Raw genomic sequence first — 21,535 nt, 5'->3', positions numbered from 1 at the left:
AAACTTCAACCGTAGAATGAGAACAAATTATCTTCTTGTCATTCCCGTACACCTACGTAACGAAATTTCGCAACTGTGCCACGACAACCCGTCTTCTGGGCATCTCGGCACAGCACGAACTACGGGAAAAATCAAGGCGAAGTACTACTGTTTCCGCCTCACATCCGAAGTCTCGCGCTACCTCTGGAGCTGCCCTGACTTCCAGCGACGGAAAACACCGTCGACGAGAACCGCCGGACTTCTGCAGCCGATCACCGTCCCTCCGAGGCCCTTCCAAAACATCGAAATCGACCTTGTGAGCCCGGTCCCTACGTCACGAGCCGAGAACAAGTGGATTGTCGTAGCGACAGGCTACATGACGCGATACGCAGAGACCACCACTCTGCCGAAGGGGTCTGCACAAGAAGTCGCAAAGTTTTTCATCCATGAAGTTCTGCTGCTACATGGAACCCTTGAAGTTCTAATCCAGACCACGGGATGGCCATCACTGCGAATCTCAGGCAAGGACTCTAACGCTAAAGCAACACGTTCACTGGAGAACGACGGCGTACCACCCGCAAACGAACAAACATATAACGCCTATACAAGACAATCGCGAATATGCTGCCAATGTATGTCGACGTTAAACATAAAACGTTGGACGAAGTCCTCAGTTATGTCGGGTTTGCGTACAACACAGGTATCGAGGAATCTACGCAGATGACACCAATCGAGCTCGTCTGCGGAAGGAGATCGACTAGCGTACCACACACAATGCTACCGCACGTAAAAGACTTTACCGTCGACGTGCAAGCATACCTACAGCGTGCGGAGGAGGCCCGCCAGCTTGCTCAAGTTCGTACAACGGACCAGCAGCCGCTCGACGCAGGACGCTACAACCTCCGACACCATGACGTCGAGTATCACCTATGTGATTTTGTGTGAGTTTGGCCACCAATTAGACGACGTGGAGTCAGTGAGAAGCTCCTGCGACGGTATCCCGCGGCGTGTTGGCCAACTTATCTACGAGATTGTCCCTGACGCCCACAGCGGCGCAACACGACAGCACATGCTGAAAGAAGTCGGCCACGAGGTTCGCGTCAAGCCGCATTTGGCAAGATGACGGTCTTTTTATGTTAGGACTACCGATTTATTTCTAGAATTGAGTCAACGCACTCTTAGTGGGAAGGTAATGCGGCGAACTATAGTCTGTGGTTTGCGTATTGTTGCTTTCTTTCCAGCGTCTGGCTGCGCCCAGCCGTCTTATCCAAGTTAAAAGTGAAGCATGCGTTTCAGCCTTTCCTTTGTATGCCGCAAATGCTATCTAATTTGATAGAGAGGGGGTGTCACGTGTCGTCGCTTGAATAGAATAGTTGTGTTTGATCGCCAATGTTCTAAATGTGATTCGCTGCTTCTCAAAGGATTAACACCGAAGGATAAATACTCGCTAGGAAAACACAGCGGCATCCGACTCGCCGAAACTCGTCCGTGGGCGTCATTTGTTTGAATGCTCATTCGACGCTCGTGTATTTTCGGACTTCTTAGAGGAACACAAGTTCACTCCAATAAACTTTTGTTCCTTGAAGAAAACCTGCGTCGTCCTTGGCTACGTGACAATATCCATTGTTTTGAGGCATTTTGTGTGCAGTGAATGTGAGCTTGCCGTCCCCCTCCCCCCCCCCCTCTCCCCGCAAACTGCAACTAAAATCTTGCGTTCCTTTTGCACAGGAATCAAAACACCTAGGCATGATGTCAGGCTTGCGCCGAATCCCGTGCCTCCGCGAGAACACTATGCAAGTACTTTTTTGGGTTCAGCTTAAAGCCATTCTTGTCTGCTTTGTCAGCAAGTTTCCTGACATTAAGTTGGAATTGCGTTCGTATATTGACATGTTCAATGTTTTAAAGGACATTTGGACATCGTCGACACACAGAGAATAAGATACTAAGGGCGGGAATGGCTTACCAAGTGAGATAATGTTCCCTATGAAAAACGTATTGCTGAGAACCCCGCCTTGTGGCCCTCCATTTTCTGGCAGGCGAACTGTTGAAACAGCTGAACCGACCCTTATTCGAAAATTTCGTTGGGACATGGAGCTATTTAGGATATTTCGGATGTTCCCCGAGGACTTGAAAGGTTTCCGGTCACCAAAGGGGCCGCAAGGCTAAGTGGTATCATAAGCCTTCCCGAGATAAAAAAACAGCATTACGCGAACAGTTTATATACGGACGTATACTTGGTATAGGATGATAAGCACAAAAGTTGATCGTTGGTGCCTGGCAGCTCTCAAGAAGACCTTTGAACTCTAAAAATACAGGTGCCCTGTTAATCATCTCGAAAAACGTGCCAGGCAGCTTGTCGGTGCAATGGTACGAAAACATTCACAAAAGCCACTGCTATGTCCTACCTCCAAGACCCTGGAAGGCGTCCCAAAAGCCATATTTTATTTATTGCATATGCGGAGGAGTGTTTCAGTGTCTTCTTGTAAACGGAGTGGAAACAGAGAGACTTGTTTGGTTTGCTGTTTTCACGTAGGGACTTTATTTCGCAATACATTTTACGTTTCCTCACACCGTTTATGTATTTTTCAGAATTCGATATGCTCTCGAAGTGTTGTGCAAGTGTGTAAACGTCGACTTGATGTGCGTCTCCCGTTATGCGAACTACTAGCAGGCTATGTGTTTGTTGTGTTTTGAGTTTACGTATTCCTGTCTCTAACTTGTGTGTCTGTATGACTTTATGGATGTCAAGAAGTTGCGCCAACTCTCCCCGTCGGCATCACGGCGCACACGCCTTCGCACGTTTAGAATATATGAGGTTATTCGAAGTGGTGTACCGACGACGGGTACACCACTCCTTGCTCTGGGCCTGCAGTGGCGAGCTTACAGTCCTCATTTCACCAGCACCTCCTTGGGTTAGGCAGGGCACCGGAAGCCTGGGGAGTGGACTTTCCGGCGGCGTTGAGGATGTGCACCGTGAAGAGTTGGGTTGTTTCCTCCAAGCACAAATGCATTATGGATATGTCGTGTAGTTTAGATGTCTGTTTGTAATCAAGTTCCCTCTGGCTTCTTTGAACTTTCTATGGGAAGGTGAAGTACCTGTTCGGGCCTTTACCTGTGGACGTTAGTGTGGTTGGGAAGTGGTCAGTACCGTAGTGGTTTGTGCCTGCCTCCCATGCTAGAGATATAAAGAGAACTGCAGAGCCAATAGCTAAGTCTACGAGTAAGTGTTGTGTGATATGTTATGGTATGTAGGCTGTTTCTTGTTAAATATACATGCTCCTGATGATAGCCCCTTTTCAATGAGGCGAACTCACGCATCCCTGCGGGAAAAGCCCCAGTGTACCTTACGTGCATTGAGGTCGCCTATAAGAATTATGGGTAAAGCAGATTATATATCGGCGTCCCGAATTACGAGCTGAGCAAGCGATGGTCTGATGGAATGTAAATACAGCTCAGCGTTGTTAATACTAGGAGAGCCTCAAGGACAGCGCTTAAATTTATGGCATTACAGACTAATAATAATAATTAATAATAATAATCTCAGTGGTTTCCGAATACCTCATAAATATTCAAGAAGTTCGTTTGTTTGCTATTTAAATGTGTTTCTTGGAGACATACCACATTGGCTGGTCGGAATGCAACATCGCATTTATGTCACCGTGATTTTTAAGAAGGGCTTTGCAGTTAGTTCCACTAGGTAATGTTTTCTCTTCCCACTGTTTGCATTGAAGAGCGACTGGAATGTGTGTTTCTGTAGCCTTTCTTGACGGTGGGTATTTGCTTGTATTTTTAGTGCACTTGGACGTCCCACCCCCTTCCTTGCAGTGCGATGCAGGCAGGAATGGTCCAACGCCCATGTTGTCGTCGGATGTCGTCGGAGTTCCTCACGGACCGTGCTCCTTGGATCCTGCAGCCATCTGGGTTCTCTTTGCTGGGGCCACCACTGCCGCGGGCGTCAGAAGCGCCGCGGGTGGCACAGGTGGTTCGGCGGTGCTGAGAGCCGCCGCGGGTCCCTTTGTGTCCATCTCCTCCGTTCCTCCACACGTGCTTGGGGCCCGTAGAGCGTAAATGGTGGTAGACGCATCGCCCCCGGGAGAACATGATGGACAGCACTACCGCTGCCGGCTCGGCAAGCGGTGTGGCGAAGGGTGTTGGTGCCAGAGGCAACCTAGGTGAGGGCGAAGGCAGGACCGGATCAGTTTCGCTGACCTGTGTCGCCGCCGAAACGAGACCCCTCTCTACGCGCCGGCGAGCTTCATCGGCGTACCTCCGAAGGGAGAAAGAGGGCAACCTCTTTCACGCCTGTGGGAAGGTGATGCAGGAGAAGCCTGTTAATTCGAACCCTGAAGCGATGCCGTCTCAGTTCGAATTATTGAAAGTTCCATAAAATGAAAGTGATGATCAACAACCGCACACTGCGTTTGGAAAGCAGTAAGGCATCTCAAGACATCATTGCTTGAAAAATTCTGTGATTTAGCCGGCATTTATTCGCTAAAAGCGACAGCCAGCACATTTTTCTTTCATGAGCGATTGTAGCGGAAGGGCTTCGCGTCGCCGTGTATAAAGCGGAATAGACGAGCGGCATTCTATTAAATCATGACTTCCGAGCGGATGGATGCACTAGTGCTCCGTCCTCCCGCATGCTCCCTCATCGTCGTCGCCGCTGCCAACAATGAAGTCTGAGCTGAGATATAATGCCCGCATCTGTCAGCGCAGCCCATAAGCGCGTTCTCGCATCCATGCTGGCGTAGTCTGGAAAGCATACGTTTTCCATAATGCATGCCACGGGTGCACTTCAGATGGGCTTTACCCGGTTTCACCTGCTCTTTCTTCTGTAGATGACGCAGCCTTGTGTACAAGTATAGGCAGCGGATGCGTTTGTCTGGCCGTTTGTCAGGCGACAAAGCACCGTGCTGTGGTGCGTAGTTCGAAATATCCATCGTGATACCTTCAAGAGTTCGAAATAATGGACGTTATTATGCATAAAGTTCAATGAGGACTCTTCCGGACCAAATATCAAAGTTGGAATTGTCCATAAATGTGAATTATTGATGTTCGTATTATCGCACTTTCACTGTATTCTCACTTCGAGTCTTACGTTTATGATCTATTTCTCTAATTTTATTTCTCACATATCCGGGAGTATGCCGGGTGGGGACCCTCACAGTTGGTGCGGATGAAGCTCTTTTAATTGTAGTTTTCAGACGGGTTGTCATGTTAAGTGTGCTTTGCGCAGGTAAATCAACCAAGGAAGATGTTAGTGCCCTGCCCGAAGCGCTGGTACTTAAAAGAGCGCTGCGGGTTAGTTATGTACGGCCGAACTGGACATCGAATGAAATCTCCGTTGATGAATTAGGGGAGTGTTGACATCTCAATGGTGCAGGTAAAGTATTTGGCTGGACATTTGTTTTCTCTGTGTGGATAGTCATCCAACTGTTCTTACTCACTGACCTCGAATTATCTCGATCAGACCGGCTTCGGTGTCGTTCAATAGATCGTGATCGGAGATCACGCCTGAGAGCTATTAAGGCTACGGTGCAGCTTGACCTTGATGTCAAGATCAGTATTTCGGGTCCGGCTCAGGAGTTTTGTGGTCTTCGGCAAGGTGGTAACTTTTGCCAGGAGTTATCCCGTTCTTTGTTTCTCTGATTTGTTGAACTCCCCGATAATGCTGTCTAGGAACCTGGAAATCAGGAACTTTGATAGTGAGGTAACAGGCTTTGCCTTTTCAGCGGATCAGATTATCAAGAAGCGGAAGTATTTATCGGGTTCCGGAAAAGGAATAGTTGACAGGGGTGGAAACGATATATCCCTGGGGCCCCCTTTTCAGGGACTGATCAGGCTATTTTTTTTTTTTTGGGGGGGGGGGGTGGATTTGAATTTCCAATGAGGCTTAGCCTAGGACAGTTGTATTTTTTACTGACTTTACATTGATGACAAGTGAGTCCCGGAGCTCCCTGCCTGGTAGACAGACTGGGAGCCCATCGGCCGGAGCTTTACCAGGGCTCCGACGGCCACTGTTCGAGGCTTCTACCCTCCACCTGAAAGCTCATTGCAACGTTAGTGACAGCGTAAGTGTGGGGACTCGGGAGCCGCAGTGTCGCCACTACCATCACCTTGAGTAGACAAGGTGCTCATGCGGGATGTACGATACAAAATGGTAGTGAATACCGGACTATACATATATTTGACATTTAAATGTGCCGCACCTCAAGAAAGCATAAGACTCGGTTGCTAGCTAGCTGGTTCATGGTCTTTGAGAAATAACTCTTACGGTGCGACTACGCCATTTTTCCGGAACATACGCCTATATTTTTAAACGGAACTCGCAGGGCATCATACTTAAGCTAATGAGCTGAACCAACAACGATGTTCTGGTCATCTTTAATAAATAGTTTTAATAACTCCACTTCAGGCCACTTTTAGCGCTCCTTTGAAGCTTTAGGTTTGAGCGGAATTTTGGTCCGGAGTACATTGCGGGTCTTGGTGATGGCCTTGGCAGTCGCGGTGCAGGTCGAGACTTCTTCCACGCAAAACTTGTGCCTTCCGCCGTTACGCACCTCCGCTGGTATTTGAAGAGAAAAGAACCAAAACAATATTTTAAACCTCTGAATAAACTTCACTACAAATGTTCCATAAACGATTCATGCTCTGTAGCTTGGCTGGCTCAAAGAATACACCAGTATCACTGCGACAAATTTTCTTTGCATTACAACACCGCAGCTGCCAGTCGTAAGCACACGGTGTCCTCCGAAAATACACGGTGTGGATTATCGAGAAAGTGCGCGCAGGTATTTGCAATGAAAATGTTGCAAAATAATTATACATCCGTTACACGCAACATCAATATCATGGCGTTTCTATTGTAAAGTGTCCAGGAGTTGGCATTTCGGCTGTTGCATGTGACATGCGGCGATGCATTCCGCAGTGGACCGAGTAAGCGACAGAATACTTCGCAGCGACCAGCATGCGCTGAAGCCGCGAAGCAGTACTGTTAAGCTTCGGGATAATTTGGTAGTTCGACGCTCTTCTTGTCACGGCTTATTGACTGTAAATTAAGTTCGCGGTGGTGCTAGTCAACGATAAAGATCAACCGTCTCAACCCGTGATCAGCTAGTCAACCCGTGATCGAACATTCGCCGGTCGTTATAGGACAAACGGACAACTTGTATAAAATAGCGAAAACCACCGCGATCGTTTATTCACTACCGAAAAAAAGAAAATAAAAATAGGACCCAATTCACGCAGTGTAGGTGGTTAGACTGCGAAGCTGTGAACGACACTCAACGGTTACTCATGCGACGTCCCTTGAAATCACACGTGGCAGCTGTTACCTGGCTTTCGCACGGGAGGCATCCCGAACGCAGCAGTGACAGCAGAAAGAAAATAGAGAGGAGCGTCTGGCGAACGATGAGGAGGAGAGCGCCGTCATCTCTTTGATTGAAAGGTTTAACAAGTGTGCGAAGCTGGGCGAGTCGGTAAGGATTCCTGATTAGAAACAGCGCAAGAGAAAGGACGAGGAAACTGAGAAACAGCGCCCGCCCTTGTCAGTTTCCTCGTCCTGTCTCTTGCGCTGTTTCTAATCATGAAAGGTTTAACGCGCCAGCGCAACGCAGGCGACGAGGTGCGCCGTAGTGAAGGGCCCCGGAATAATTTTGACCACCTGGGGATCTTTCACGTGCGCCGAAACCTCGTACACATGGGCGTTTTCGCTTTTCGCCTCCATCAGAAAAGCGGCCGTCGCGGCCGGGAATCGTTCGAGCTGTATTCGCGCTTCTGTTCGGGCTTGTTCGGGCTGACCCTTCTTCGATTCCCGCTAGTCCTCCTCCAAGCGAACAACATGCGTCCGGCCCATAGCGAGTTTAAACCTGGAAAGCCCCGAGCTTTATTTTAGTGGACAAACATATCGGTCGCCTTTGCCATACCAAGTTGTAGGGATATAGCTGTCTATCTACGCATCTACCCAGACCCAAATCTCTCGTTTACGGACGACAGCTGGCAGGGCCCTTTGAGCCATTGGACTTCCACGTTTAAATCGGCCACCAGCACAACCGCCATATCATCGGCCGCGGCATGAAGACCTGATCGGCGCACACGCCGTGCCCCTGCCGCCCCCGGAGGTGCGGTCCTAGCTAGGGATGATATAGAACGGCCAGAATGGCGTTCGGAAAGCCTTTCAAGCTTAGTTTAGCAAGTTTGAGAATTGTAAGAAAGCTGAGGGAAATTGTACAATCGCTACTTATCCGGACCGGTTGCTCATTACGCCTTCTGTAATACCTCTTTGTAACACAACAGAATTGGTATTCCTCAATTTAGAAAATGCAGTCCCATTTGTGGCAAGCAGTGCGCGAAAAATAGAGTTTCTCTAGGGGCCAGATGTCTGTATGTGGTCTCTACATTTTGTTTTCCCGCTCTGCAGGCCAATCCTTAACGTATCTTTGCGTACGACCCCTAAATCCCGTCGGGTCCGCGTTACCCAGAAGGTGCTGTCGAACCAGTTAATCAAAGCGTGCGAAGGAAGCGCGCAACGGTTGCGAATCTGCGCCAAAACAGGCCCGAAACAGTCGTCGCTAACGCAAACGACAAAGCCGTACCGCCGACGCGACGACCAGCTTTATAGATAGGGATCTGCCCATGCCCGCTGATTCTGCGGGCCGAATGTGTTATTGCTTGTTTCATTTTTTAGTGCTTTTTGATGCGACTGCACCGACTGGCGCTGCTTTTAATCTCATTTTCCCGCCCTATACGCGTTTGCTCGGACTGCAATCGTTCTTACTTTATCCTTTTCTGGGTCCGTTGTGCTCAGCCTTTGCCGATTCCCACTACGGCACGTGCAGACCTTCTGTGGACTCGACTATGTGCTGGAATAAGTTTGAAAATGGCACATGGCAAAATACAGTGGCACGGTTCCTGCAAGAAAAACTGACCCTTTTAGCTATTGACGACACTTTCATGGTGAGGAATACCGAAGAAATTATTGATTTCTTGAAGCTAAATAGTGACAAGAGTTTTCTGGCATGCTCAATAGACATCAAAGATTTATATTATTCGCTGCCACATAATGAGCTACTAAAAAGCGTTGGAGAGAGCATTGATCGGTTGGGCTCGGTGCGTTTCCAAAATGCGGCTTTGGTCGCAGTTGACGAGTTCCTTCAGTTACTTTTTATTTTTATTTTTTTTTGAGGTCAAGTGTTGCTCAATAGGATGGGAAATACTATATTCAAAAGGAGGGAGTGTGTATTGTTTCTTGTTTGGCTCCTGTTTTAAGCAACCTGTTTTTAGCCCACTTGGACAGGTGTCTTGCAGACCGGTTAGATGATCTTCATGTTGTGAAAATATGTAGATACGTTGATGATTTTTTAGCAATCTTTGACAACAGTGTTGCCAATTGCCCGATCGCTGTTTTTAAGCTTTTTGCCCTATTTAAAGAGTGTTTTAGTCCTTTGGTGTTAACTCATGAGGTTCCGGACCACAAGGAGCTACAGTTCCTTGATATCAAATTGATGCTTTCTGAGCGACATGTATGTTGGGCATATCACCCGAGAGCAGACAAGGGCCTGTTACCTTTTCATTCGGCTCACCCCAAGCTAACAAAAAGAGGAATAGTTAACCTGTGTTTTAAGAATTCTATTGAATAATCGTGCCACCATTCTATGGAGAGTAGCTTCAAATAGCAAACGGAGCGCACGCTCGCTGCTGGGTATCCGGCGGCCATTCTAGTATCGGTAGCTGTGAGTAACCTCAAGAATTTAGAACTGTGGAAGGGCCGGTTACAGGAGGGTGAAAGGAAAAAAAGTAGCAGTAATTCCATATCTGCACAATGCGTCTCACCGTCTAAAAATGATTGCCAGTGGTTGAACGTAAAGGCTGTTTTCTCTTTTTTTTTTCTTTATTGCCGGTTTTGGACATCAACTAAAACAAAAAGGCATGAACAACAAGGGTAAAACCGCTAACGCTATGGTCGCTAGCGTAGCTCAAATTAAAAACGCGGCATGTTCAATACTTTTTCCACCTCCAAAATCCAGTCCGGTACACACGGCTGGACCTTCCACACTTCTACTATCCGTCTGACGTTCTCGCAGAAGTACTGCCTCGCTGGCCTGGCATCGATATCACTGTTGCGGAAAGCCATGCGAGACCTCCATATGCCGTGCAAGACCAAAAGCATTAACAAATCATAAGGTACACCATTACAGTCTTCTACACACAGGAACCGTATGCCGTGACAATCAAGAGGGAAATCCTTTTTCAGGGTACGCTGTAGCACGTCCCAAAGAAAGACCGCGTCCCAGCAATCCAGGAACACATGTTCAATTGTTTCGGGCTTCTTACACAGGGTAAAGTCCACACCCCACGGGACAAATAGGCCCTTCTCCTGCATCCACGTTTTCACAGGTAAAACACCGGCGTGCAATTTAAAGAAAAAGGATTTGACGCCAGGTGGAACCGCCATTGCTTTGACCCGTTTCAGTACATCTTGGCCAGTTCCTGCACGGTACAACGTTCTATACAGTGGAACTGGCAAACAAACATCAAGGAGATCTCTATACAACTTTTTCTTCTGTACATTGCAGAAGTATTCCATGGAAAATCGTGCGCACAAAAATTCAGCCGCTTGGACAACTTCACGCAAATACCCATGAATACCGCCGGCTAATGGTTGGGTTGAACTAACAACATACTGTGGTAAGACCCTGCCCAAGCGTACCTGAATAACGGTGCGTAAGAAAGGATCTTGCACCTCGCGCAGAAAAAAAAGGCGGTTTACAACTTGACGCAGAAAAAGATGTGCCAGTGACAGACCCCCGGAGCGGACACGTCCAAACAAGTTCGTGCGACTCGTCCGCTCCCAAGTAGACCCCCAAATAAATACGGCAAACACGCGGTGCAGCCTTTGCACATTTGCTCGCGCACAGTGGAGCACTTGCATCACGTACCACACTTTAGCCGCGAAAAACAGATTACACGCTGTCGCGCGAGCGAACATTGACAGCATTTTTCCTTTCCCTTCCCACTTTTCCGTCCTATTGCGCAGCTCTGTCACCTGCCTTCGCCAGTAAGGATCGCTATCGCGGTAGTTTTCTAGTGGCACACCGAGATACTTCGGAGGCGTCTGTTCCCAGCTTATACCTCCGTATATGCTTGGTGTCGCATCCCAGTTACCATGCCACAGGCCCAAGCATTTTTTCCAGTTGACAGAGCTTCCGGTACAATAACAGAATCTTTTTAGTATCTTAACGGCTTCCCCTATGCTGCTTCTGTCTTCAAAAAAAAGAGCGATGTCATCGGCGTACGCAAGCACGCGCACTTCGCATGACTGCAACCGAAAACCGCGTATACTAACACTGTTCTTAATGCTCAAACAAAAGGACTCTATAAATAAACAGAAAAGTAAGGGCGAAAGAGGACACCCTTGACGTACCGACCGTGACACTTTTACTGGAGTGCTGAGTGCCTTGTTTATAACAAGACTTGTGGTGCACTCCTTATACGACATACGCACTCCATCAGTAATAACCTTTCCAACGTTGACGTGCTCTAGAATAGCAAGCAACAGTTCATGTGAGACCTGGTCAAAAGCTTTTTCCAGGTCGATCTGAAGGAGGGCCACAGCGGACTGCATGCAATCGCAGCATTCTAAAATGCTTCGAGTTACATGGATGTTGGTTGTAATTGAGCGACCTTTTATTCCACAGGTTTGGTGTTGCCCTACCAAGTCTTTTATCACAGTCTGTAGTCTTTTAGCGAGTACCTTCATTAATATCTTGTAGTCTACATTTGTTAAAGTTATGGGTCTATACGCGTTTACGCTCATCAACTCCCTTGCATCCTCCGTTTTTGGGATGAGCACAGTAAGAGATTTCGAAAAGGATGGGGGCAAAGTTTTAAGTTCATAGGCCTCTGCATATAATGCACTAAGGATGGGGCTGAGTTCATCTACGAAAGCCTTGTAAAAGGCTCCACACAAACCATCAGGGCCTGGGGTTTTGCCCGGACTTAGCTCAGAAATCGCTTGCTTTACCTCATCGATTGAAATAGAGGCCTCAAGATATGTCCTCATTTCATCTTCTACAACAGGCAGTAACGTCATGAAATCCTCCTTAAAAACATTCGGGTCTATGGGATGACGTGCAAACAAGTTATTATAGAACTCGAAAAACGCGCGTTTAATTACTTGCTGGTCCTTAGACACCGCACCCTTATATTCAATATCAGTTATCATGTTTCTGTTTGCATATCGTTTCTCCGAACTGATGGCCCTCTTAGTGGGGGCTTCACCAAAAAGCAATTTCTCCGCCCTCGCTCGCACTAATGCGCCATGATACCTTTCTTCTTCCATGGCCTCCAACTGGGCTTTCAGTGATTTAATGTCCTCTTTAAAAAGCCCTGGTGATTCGCACTCCAATTCTGTAAGCTTTTTTAAATTTTCACGAATCACCTTTTCGTTTTTCATTTTATTATATCTGAGGACACTAGACCTTTCTAGTGCCGTTATCTTAACGTTCTGCTTGAACATTTCCCACTGGAAAGTCAAGCTTGTCTCACTCCCATCTATTTTTTCCATCATCCCTTTTACATCTGCTACAAATTGTTCATCTTGTACTAGCTTACTATTCATCTTCCACAAGTCCCAGTTAAACTTTGACGCTTTCTTCTCGGGCCTGCCAAGTGAAAACGAAACAAGGCAATGATCGCTAAAGGATATAGGAAGGACAGCGTACTGGCAGCACTCAGGCACAAGTTCTAGCGAGACGTATGCTCTATCCAGCCGGGCATGGCTGGCACCCTGGAAGTGTGTAAACTGCACCTGATGTGCGCCACTAATTAAGTTCCCCACATCCTCCAAGCCAAAATCAGCCATAATTTCATCGAGTACTACAGTACTTCCGTCACGAAAGGGGGTGGTGCTCGATTTATCGCGAGCGGCACACACACAATTGAAATCTCCCAGCACAATAAGAGCACGTTCTGTGCCGAGCCAAGCGCGACACTCTTCAAAAAACCCTTTTCGTTCATCGACCCTTATCGGCGCATACACGCAAATGACCCGCCATTCTTTCGACGCAAAAACAAGATCACACACCACCATCCGCCCCCTCGTATCGGATGTGACGGCTTGAACCGTCGCCCCAATACTCTGGCGAATTAACAAGAGGCACCCAGCTGAGAAGCCCACTGCATGGCTTACACAAACTTGATAACGTGCACAAAAACTACGTACCATACGCTCAGTATTTTCTTCGCTTTCAACTTTCGTTTCTTGCAAAGCCACTATATCAAGGTCTTGCTCATTTATAATACGGTACAGCTGACTTTGTCGCTTGCGGTCGGCTAATCCACGCACGTTGAGAGTGGCAACACGCAACGTTAAGTGGGGTGTGACGGAAGACATTTTGTTCCTAAATGAAGAATATATTCAACTTACGGCGTTCACACACACACACACACCCACACACACACACACACACACACACACGCAACCACACGCAAAAAAGAAAACCGTCGACTTATAAGATACTCAAAACGGAAAATAAACCCTCCCTCCCTCTGCCCTAAACACCCAAAAAAGAAAAACCCAGCGAGCCGACGACCATCCCTAGCGCATAACCTGAACTTTTTTGTTTTAAGTGACACAAAGACTTTCCAACGGCATCTTAGCAGTCCAGAAAAAGTGGTGACAAGTAGCGTGTTCTTACGGGCTTTTTGATGCCGCTGGTCCTCTGTCGTAGGGCGTGCTCGGCTTTGGCTTGAAGCTCGAGCGCCTCGACGAAGTACCCGTTGCAGACACCTTCACAGGTCCAGATCCGTCCCCACCTCCCTGCACCCCCACTTTCTCCTGGCGTGGCCTTTTCGGCAAAGCTTGGTCGTCGTCGTCTCCATTTGAGAAGTCCGCTCCCTGAAGGGGAAGGAAATTTTCTGCACCGGGCACCTTGTCCTCGACGTTCACCGGGCCTCCACCTTCGGCATCACCCGTCTGGATGTCGCTCTGCTCGGGTTGCACGGCACTGGCCAAGGCGGGAAACTCGACCAGGGCCTCCACTTTTTTATCAGAGTTCTCCTTTTGTTGCGGTGCAGCTGCCACCCCAGGGTCGTTGCCGCCCCCTGCTGCCACCTCCTCTGTCTCCCCCTCGTCCATAATATACTCGGTCTGTTCCGGGTCTCCTCGCGGTCCGGCCACCTTCGCGTACGTTCGCACGCACTCGCTCGCTTCATGCCCGAAACGGTGGCAGAGTGTGCAGCGTGGCACCTTACAGTCTCGCCTCATGTGCCCCGTGCCGGAGCAGCGCAGGCACTGCGGGGCCCTGCCAGGTACGACAACGAGTGCCTGCTCACCTGCAACACGGAGCTGGTGCGGCAAATCGTCGGCTCTCACGCCCGAGTTCAGCCTGAGCGTCACCGACCGCGTCGTCGAGCCTTTGTCCTGCACGCCCCTGACGCGTCAGCGCTCCCGGGACACGTCAATGACTCGGCCGTACGGTGCCAACGCCGCGCGAACGTCGTCGTCCGGAACATTGTGAAGGAGCCAGTGTATCTTGAGGCGCACGTCTTGATTTGCGGGGTCGATGACGATACACCGGCGCTCCTTGACCCTGACGTCGTCGCACGAGAGCATCCTCTTAACCCCGGCGTCGTCCTTGAAGGTGACGGCCCACACATGATTCATCTGATACGCCCCCAAGGCAACCACCTCGGGGAGCAGAGTCAGATGAGCCAACATGTCCCGGAATTCTTCCACTCGATAAGGCCGAGCACGTACGTCAGCATGAATAAAAACTGTGTTCAAAACACATCGTCCTGTCGGTAACGTAGGCAGTGAAACTGGGTAATCGTCAGCGTCCTGTTCAAAAAGCCTGTTTCCGCGACCAGTCATGGTCGCACTAACCGCTCCAGCGGAGCCCAGCATCCTGCGGCCGCTCACGAGCGTAACCGGAAGCAGAATCAAAGGCTGTTTTCTCTGCACCTAACAAATTGAACAAAATTTGCAAGTTGACTAACCCCTTCCGTATAGCAACGGTTGTGTGTGTAAAAGCACATAGGAAGCCATGTGTTAAATGCGCAGTCGGTGTGGTGTATGACGTTCCCCTTTTGTGCGGGAAGCGATACATAGTCCAAACTGGCCTATGTCTTAACGACCGGTTAGGTGAGCACAGACGGAATGTCAGCAATTATAGGGATGGCCATTTGTCTGTTCACTGCCACGACTGCGGCTGCGTGCAACGGTTTGAGCAATGTGTGGTACGTTCGAAACATAAACAAAACGTTAGATAGAGAATAGAGGCACATTTGATTAGTAAAGCGGGGTTGTCCTGTGTGAGCGTGCCGTCACATAGTTTAGATAAGGAGGCAACTTTTCTGCGCATGGCTGCAACACGTCAGCATTGGCGGTGAGAGTGGAAAGTGATTGCGGGTAGGCTGTGGGTACTTATATGTGCGTGCATGTTAAATAAAATTAGTTGGAAGTTAGCGCTGTGTTGTGTGTCCTCTTTCTTGTCCTCGTCCATTGCGCTATGAATTCGTCAAAATGTGTCGTAGAATAAACGTCCCACTTCACCAAGTACTCAAGGCCCTTGCAATTCAAAAACCCTCATCTGGTGCTTCAGAGGGATCAATCGTGCTTGTAGCATTTCACCAGGCCATCTTTAAAACAAGGGTTGCTCGACACCCAGCGACTGGCCATGTCTGGAAAAAAGCCCGCGTAGCCAGCAAAGCAACGCTGGTGAACAGCCACAGGGGCAAGATGGAAATGGAAATCGGGGGGAAACTTTTTTAAATGTGAGGATGGGTTGACATCCCCAGCCAACCGCTGCTCGCTGTACTACGCTTCTATAACTTTACAGACTAGAATTTTGCCGGGTCGGCCATTTTCTAACGACCGAAGCGCCACCTGGAGGGCATTTTTGGGGGACGACGTCGCAGACGACGTAGCAGTCCACGCTATTCCTCCGTGCCGCGCGTGCCTATCAGACGTCCAGGCAGCATCGAGAATCGGTGTCATTTATTCGGTACGTCAGCAGCACCAAGTTCAACAGGGCTTTAAAGACAACGTTGAAAGCGTCAGACAGCTGTCAGAGTCCCATAAATTCTGTCCCCAACCCGCTAAGGGGGCGCCCCACCCCACAAGCGCTTTCTCCTGACGGGGGTTGCCTGGGGGTAGGCCTCTACGTTTAACCGTGCAAGCAGAACGCCCGACTTTTCATCCCCAATTGATGTTTATTTTCTTAATTGGGGGTAGGTTACCGTCATTGCCTTTACTTAGTAATGTGCAGTACCTACTAGTTCGGGCGTGATTAAGCCGTCGTTGCCTGCACCAACAATCAGCGTTAGTGCAAAGGGCTCGTGCAACAAACGTGTGAAGTGCACCACGACGAAAGAAGTGTCTGCCTGTGCGGAATCGATTCGCTGCACAAATTTCCTGCTTGAGTGCCGCCGCGAATTGGTTGCCGTGCTGAATCGGAAAGACTTCGAACCAAGCAAATTTGCCAGAATACGTACGGCCGCACGCTGCTTCCGGAAGCACTGTTTATTCACCATCATGTTCAATCCGCCTCTTTCACAACCCCACTGCGCATGCGCAATCCCCTAGCGGCCAAGTCCCTAAGCAGTCCGGCAGGGGCAGCAAACGACATTCCCCACAGCTCCCGCACAAGCGGGAAGGGGTCGTGGTTGTATTTACATCGTTTGATTTTTTGTGTGTGCTCGTTGTGCGCGGAACAATACCCACAACCAGTGTTGCGGAATTACCAATCCGGAATTGGAATGACTCCGGAATCATTCCACATTTTCGCGACCCCGGAATGGAATGGGAATGGAATTGCAGCAATATTTGGAGGAATGGAATGGGAATGGAATTAGAAGCCTTTTGCCCGGAATGGAATGGGAATGGAATTACATGTATTTTTCCAAAAACAAAGCGCTTTCCCTTCTACGCGTTGTTGTTTCAAAATATGCAAAAATACGCAAAAGAACCCACCAGCCCAAGTTCAAACAAAAGGGCACCCCTCAGGTCTCCCCTTAGGGAGCGGCTATACTGTCTAGCGCTGCACGTTTTCTTTTCTTTTTTTTTCCTCTTTCGACACCTCGTGGTGGGTTCGTAAGTGAGCGCAATAATGGCTTTCTAAGAAAAGGGGCAACGACGTTTCAGGCTGACCACACTACCAGCACATGGCTGCCAGTGAGGGGGTAACGAAAAAAAAACGAAAAGGGGCGCTTTTAACACCGCAGATTAGTCACGAGAATGTGCGCCTGCTACCGTGACATTCATGTGAAAGGTACGGGTGACGGGTCAGTGCAGGAGGGACTGCAGGAGCAGGATATTTTGTGCACGAGTTCTCCGAAAGCCAAACTTTCTCGGGGGCGTGCCTTACTGCCGATTTTAGTTAGCCGCGGCGGCCACAGGAGGACCGGTACTGGAAAAGGGGCCATTCTAATTTATGTCCTTAGACAGCGCTGCTAGGATGTTCGTCGTGATTCTCCGCGTAATAACCCCGGATCTAAGCCGTTGGTGTCCGTCGTGGGGAACCACGGCTGCGGTATCCTCCCCCCTCTACCACCAACTGCGCCTTGTGATTGTTTACCTCGGCGGCGCCTTCGCACCGGCCGCAAGCTATCTCCCCACCCTTCACTTTCTTTTTTGCTTCTTTTCTTTTTTGCGAGACGCTAGCGCGATGCTTGTGTTCGCAGGAAGCTTTCGCATATCAGCTTACGCGACATCTCACCTCGCGCTCCCCCCTTCTCCCCAGGACCTTTTGCATTACTATCTTTTCTGTCTAGACACTCGGACGCATTTGCCCGAAGCAGCGTCGACTAAGGCCTAGAATATTGATTCGGGAATTCAGCCGAATCAGGAGAGCCCATGCAATAAGAACCGCGGCCACGGCTGCACCTCCCAGCTCCGACGTGGGGATTCGCGGACGAAGTTTCCAGATGAAATTTCCAAGAACGAGAAGGTCGGTGCTACCACCTTCCCCAGTACGGGATCACCTGGAACCAGATGCCTCTTTGAAAAGTTGTTCACGAGTCGGCTGTTTCCTTGGAGGGTGCCCATGCCGGTTGAAACAGTGAAAACGGGGGCGCGGGTCTTTGTGGCCCGTCTTCAAGGAACTTTGTTGGGTTACGTCCCTGTCTCACTTTCCTGTATAGGGTTGTTAAACTCTTATTTATATTCTTCTCCAAACACTTCCCCCTACTTGCCCACTCTAGCTTGCATTTGTGCTGGTTTTCCAGATGTACCCCCCCCCCCCCTTCCAAAAAAAAAATATATCTGCTAGGCTTCTCTCTTTAGAGACAAACCGTCCTGCCTACTTTGAAGAGACCCAAACGAGTTCAAAAAAAAAAAAAAAAAACATCCCAACTCTTAAAAACATGCTGACCATGTAAATACTGTAATAACTACCGGGAGAACTGCCCCTGTGGGAATTACTAGGGTACTTGCACCGCACGAGATATGCCACAAAGGCATTATCTCTTGGGGAACGAGCCCACTCGTCACAAGCCCACTCGTCACCGGAAAACTCGTCATGGGCCAACTCGTAACATCGGAAAACTCGTCACACTCGTCGCCCTTTGGTACAGTGCCATCACGAGATAGGAACTCTCGTGCAAGAGGTCTTTTCGTCGCATTGTTTTCGTTACACCGCGGCCGTGTGAACAAAAGCCTAGAAGCCCTGACCGGAAATTGGCGTTGTAAGCCGGTCTGAGGCTGGTTTTTACAATGGTAAATTCGTTACGGCTGTTTGGGGGGGCCGTGTAGAGGTCTGTGTGACCAGGAGGTGTGCATAAAGAGCTGTTTTTTTTTTCTTTGTGGGGAAGGAGGGAAAGGAAGGAGGAGTTTAAGTAGTCAGCGCGGCCTGCACTTCAAGTGCTGATCGTCATAGGTGTTGAGGTGATGGTCGTCCGCATTTTCGCGCGTATAACCTGCCCTTGCATACAAACCGCCCCCCTAATTTCAGTCTGCGAATAATAAAAAAAAAAGAATTGGCGAAGCTTGCACTAACTCGCGCAAGGCTTGAACCATAGCTAAGCTGGAGGATTTATTTACATGTAAACACTGAAGGACACACCACCAGGCATTGGATTAGGTTTGAAATTGTTTATTTGTTATTTGATTGATTGTAGGGTTTAACGCACAGACGCTGCACAGGTGATGAGGCGCCCCGTATACGTGGAGGGCTCCGAATTCATTTTGACCACTTGGGGATGTTTAATGTGCGTGCGCCGAAATATCTAACACACCGGCGTTTTTGCTTTTCGTCTCCATCAGAAAAGCGGCCGCCGCGGACGGGAATCGAACCCGCTTCCTTGGGCTCAACAGCACAACGTCATATTCATCGATCCACCGCGGGGGGTAATGGTTTGTTAACACGTTCCGTTGTCACTTTTTGCGGTGGTAGTAGTAGTAGTCATCGTCGGACAGCACCCCCCCCCCCCCCACCCCCCCAGCTCGTACGCAAATACCAAGATGTCAACGATCGCATCGCAAGAATCCTGGCTGATCACAACAGCGGAGCCCCAGTCAACACGCTTCGGAATATTTCCCGCAACACCTGCTTCTGAACTGATGCAGTGAACAACGTCGGAAACTAGCGTTGAAGACGCCTACACAACGAGACAGCGAGACAACGTACAAATAGTGCAATAGTACAAAGCGAGTGCAATAAACATTTTTTTGTTTAATGTACAACCTGTTCACTGCGTCATTTAGAACAATTTGTTTACTTTTTAAGCGTTCCATGTAATACAAATTTGCATATGCGATTATCATTTTAATACAATTAACTCAGTATGACGGCATATTTACATAAATTCCTACGTCAAAAACTTTGAAAGAACACCCGCTCGCCTACATCATTTTTAAATGGGTGACGTATAGCAGGTGGAAATATCGCTTTAACGTTCAAAAACAAGCTCGTAATGCTAGTTTTCCGTGTGACGAATATTCCGATGATACGAGAATTCCTCGTACGAAATGCCCTGTGACGAGTTGGCATTCCTGACCAGTTTACCTGTGATGAGTTAGCCTATGACGAGTGGGCTTAGACCCATCTCTTGACCTAGGTGACATGTTTTGCGTAGTTTAGCAGTACTGAACGCTTGTAATAACATGAGCTTAATAGTGGGTTCATTGGTAACTTTATAATAACCCGATGAAACTACCAACGTGTCTTTCTTACGTTGAGGAATTAGAGGAATGGAATTGCACTGCCCGGCAATTCCCGGAGTGGGAATGGGGGAAGTTTTGGCATTCCGAGGAATTGAAAGGAATGGAATTAAGGCAAGTTGCCATTCCCCGGAATGGAATTGGAATGGAATGGGGACGCCCATTCCGCAACACTGCCCACAACTTGTGCTGCGTTCCGGTGTAACTCGGAGTGCCGAAAAGGGAACGGTGTCGGCTTCTATCACTTCCCGTCGGCCGCACGCGATCGGCTACGGCGGCTTGCGTCGCTCGCGTCGACTCGGGTGATGGGAACTTTAGGCTTAGCATCCTGGCGGATATTTGATCGCCGTTATCTGTGAAACTGCGAATGGCAATCCGTAACACAACTTTTCACCACACTATCATCCCCTTTCTCGCATGTGGAACTTTATTTAAGCTATAACTGCCGTTTGAGCGACCGGTGACCAAGACATCTGCGTAGCCTGATTCGATGCTTCCGCGTAGGTATCGCCATCTCTCGGCCGCTCGGCGCACCGCGCGCAGCGGCGACCCGTCAGCGTAGGCTTGCATCGCAGCAGATATCTGATCGCCGCTTTTAAAATAAGCCCTGACAACAATTCCTAGCACAATTTTTCACCACACTAACACCTACTTTCTCGCATGTGGAACTTCTTTTTAGCGATCAGATTGATTCAGAAGAGCAGCGACAAGCGCGGTTGCTACCGTGGTCTGCGCTGGTTCGAGCCGCTGAGTGTGCCGAGCTGGCAGGCGCGGCCGGCGTGTGCGCGGACTGTTTCCGAAGGCAGGAAACGCTTCACTATTGCTTGCTTTATCCATTTCTTGCGAACAAACGCGCAGAATCTACAAATTCAGCTCAGCGATCATCGTAGTTGACCATGGAGCAAAAGCAGTGGGCGGAGCGACGCCGACGACGCATCTCATGCGCGCATCGGGCCGTCCCAAATTCACGCGTACGACTAGTCGTGGCGACAGCCGTAACGATCAGTCGCATGCGAATCGCGTGTACCAATCGTACATGTGTCCAGCGCTTACAGGCATTTTGCGAACTGCCGGCCTTTGTTGAGCTGGCGATCGCACTTCACGCCAGACGACTCCAAGTACTGCTCGCTCTGCTACTCGGACGGCACACGGATCTGTCCGAGATTTCTCTGCCAGCCCTCATTCAGTGATAAGAAGCCGCCTGGCATTATGTGATGACCAGGGGCTGTCATCTTAAGGCGTTATAACACCAACACAGAAGAAAAACTTCGGCTGGTCCTCGCCGTAATGTGGGATTGCCGTGCACACAACGAGAACGCAGCCGGAGGAAACGCCGGCAAACCCTACCGCTTCAACTTCCGCTAGGCACGCTAGGTGGCAGCACACCGCAATGAAAGA

The 21,535-nt window shown here is 49.1% G+C and overlaps 1 protein-coding gene across 1 annotated transcript in view; it reads right to left on the bottom strand.

Annotated features, from left to right (window-relative positions):
- Positions 1-6,330: 6,330 nt before the first annotated feature.
- LOC144166232 (spastin-like) overlaps positions 6,331-21,535 on the bottom strand; it is a 63,767-nt gene continuing 48,562 nt past the window's right edge. The window contains exon 5 of the mRNA XM_077695809.1: positions 6,331-6,544. Within this exon, the coding sequence (XP_077551935.1) occupies positions 6,402-6,544 (143 nt within the window). The 3' untranslated portion in view covers positions 6,331-6,401. The remainder of the gene's footprint in view (positions 6,545-21,535) is intronic.

Source organism: Haemaphysalis longicornis, unplaced genomic scaffold, assembly GCF_048455015.1.
Source record: "Haemaphysalis longicornis isolate Haplotype H1 unplaced genomic scaffold, Haemaphysalis longicornis Haplotype H1 scaffold_1, whole genome shotgun sequence".
In the NCBI taxonomy this organism is placed as follows: domain Eukaryota; kingdom Metazoa; phylum Arthropoda; class Arachnida; order Ixodida; family Ixodidae; genus Haemaphysalis; species Haemaphysalis longicornis.
Note: the sequence above shows the minus strand (reverse complement) of the source record. Positions and strands in the feature narration are given on the sequence as shown.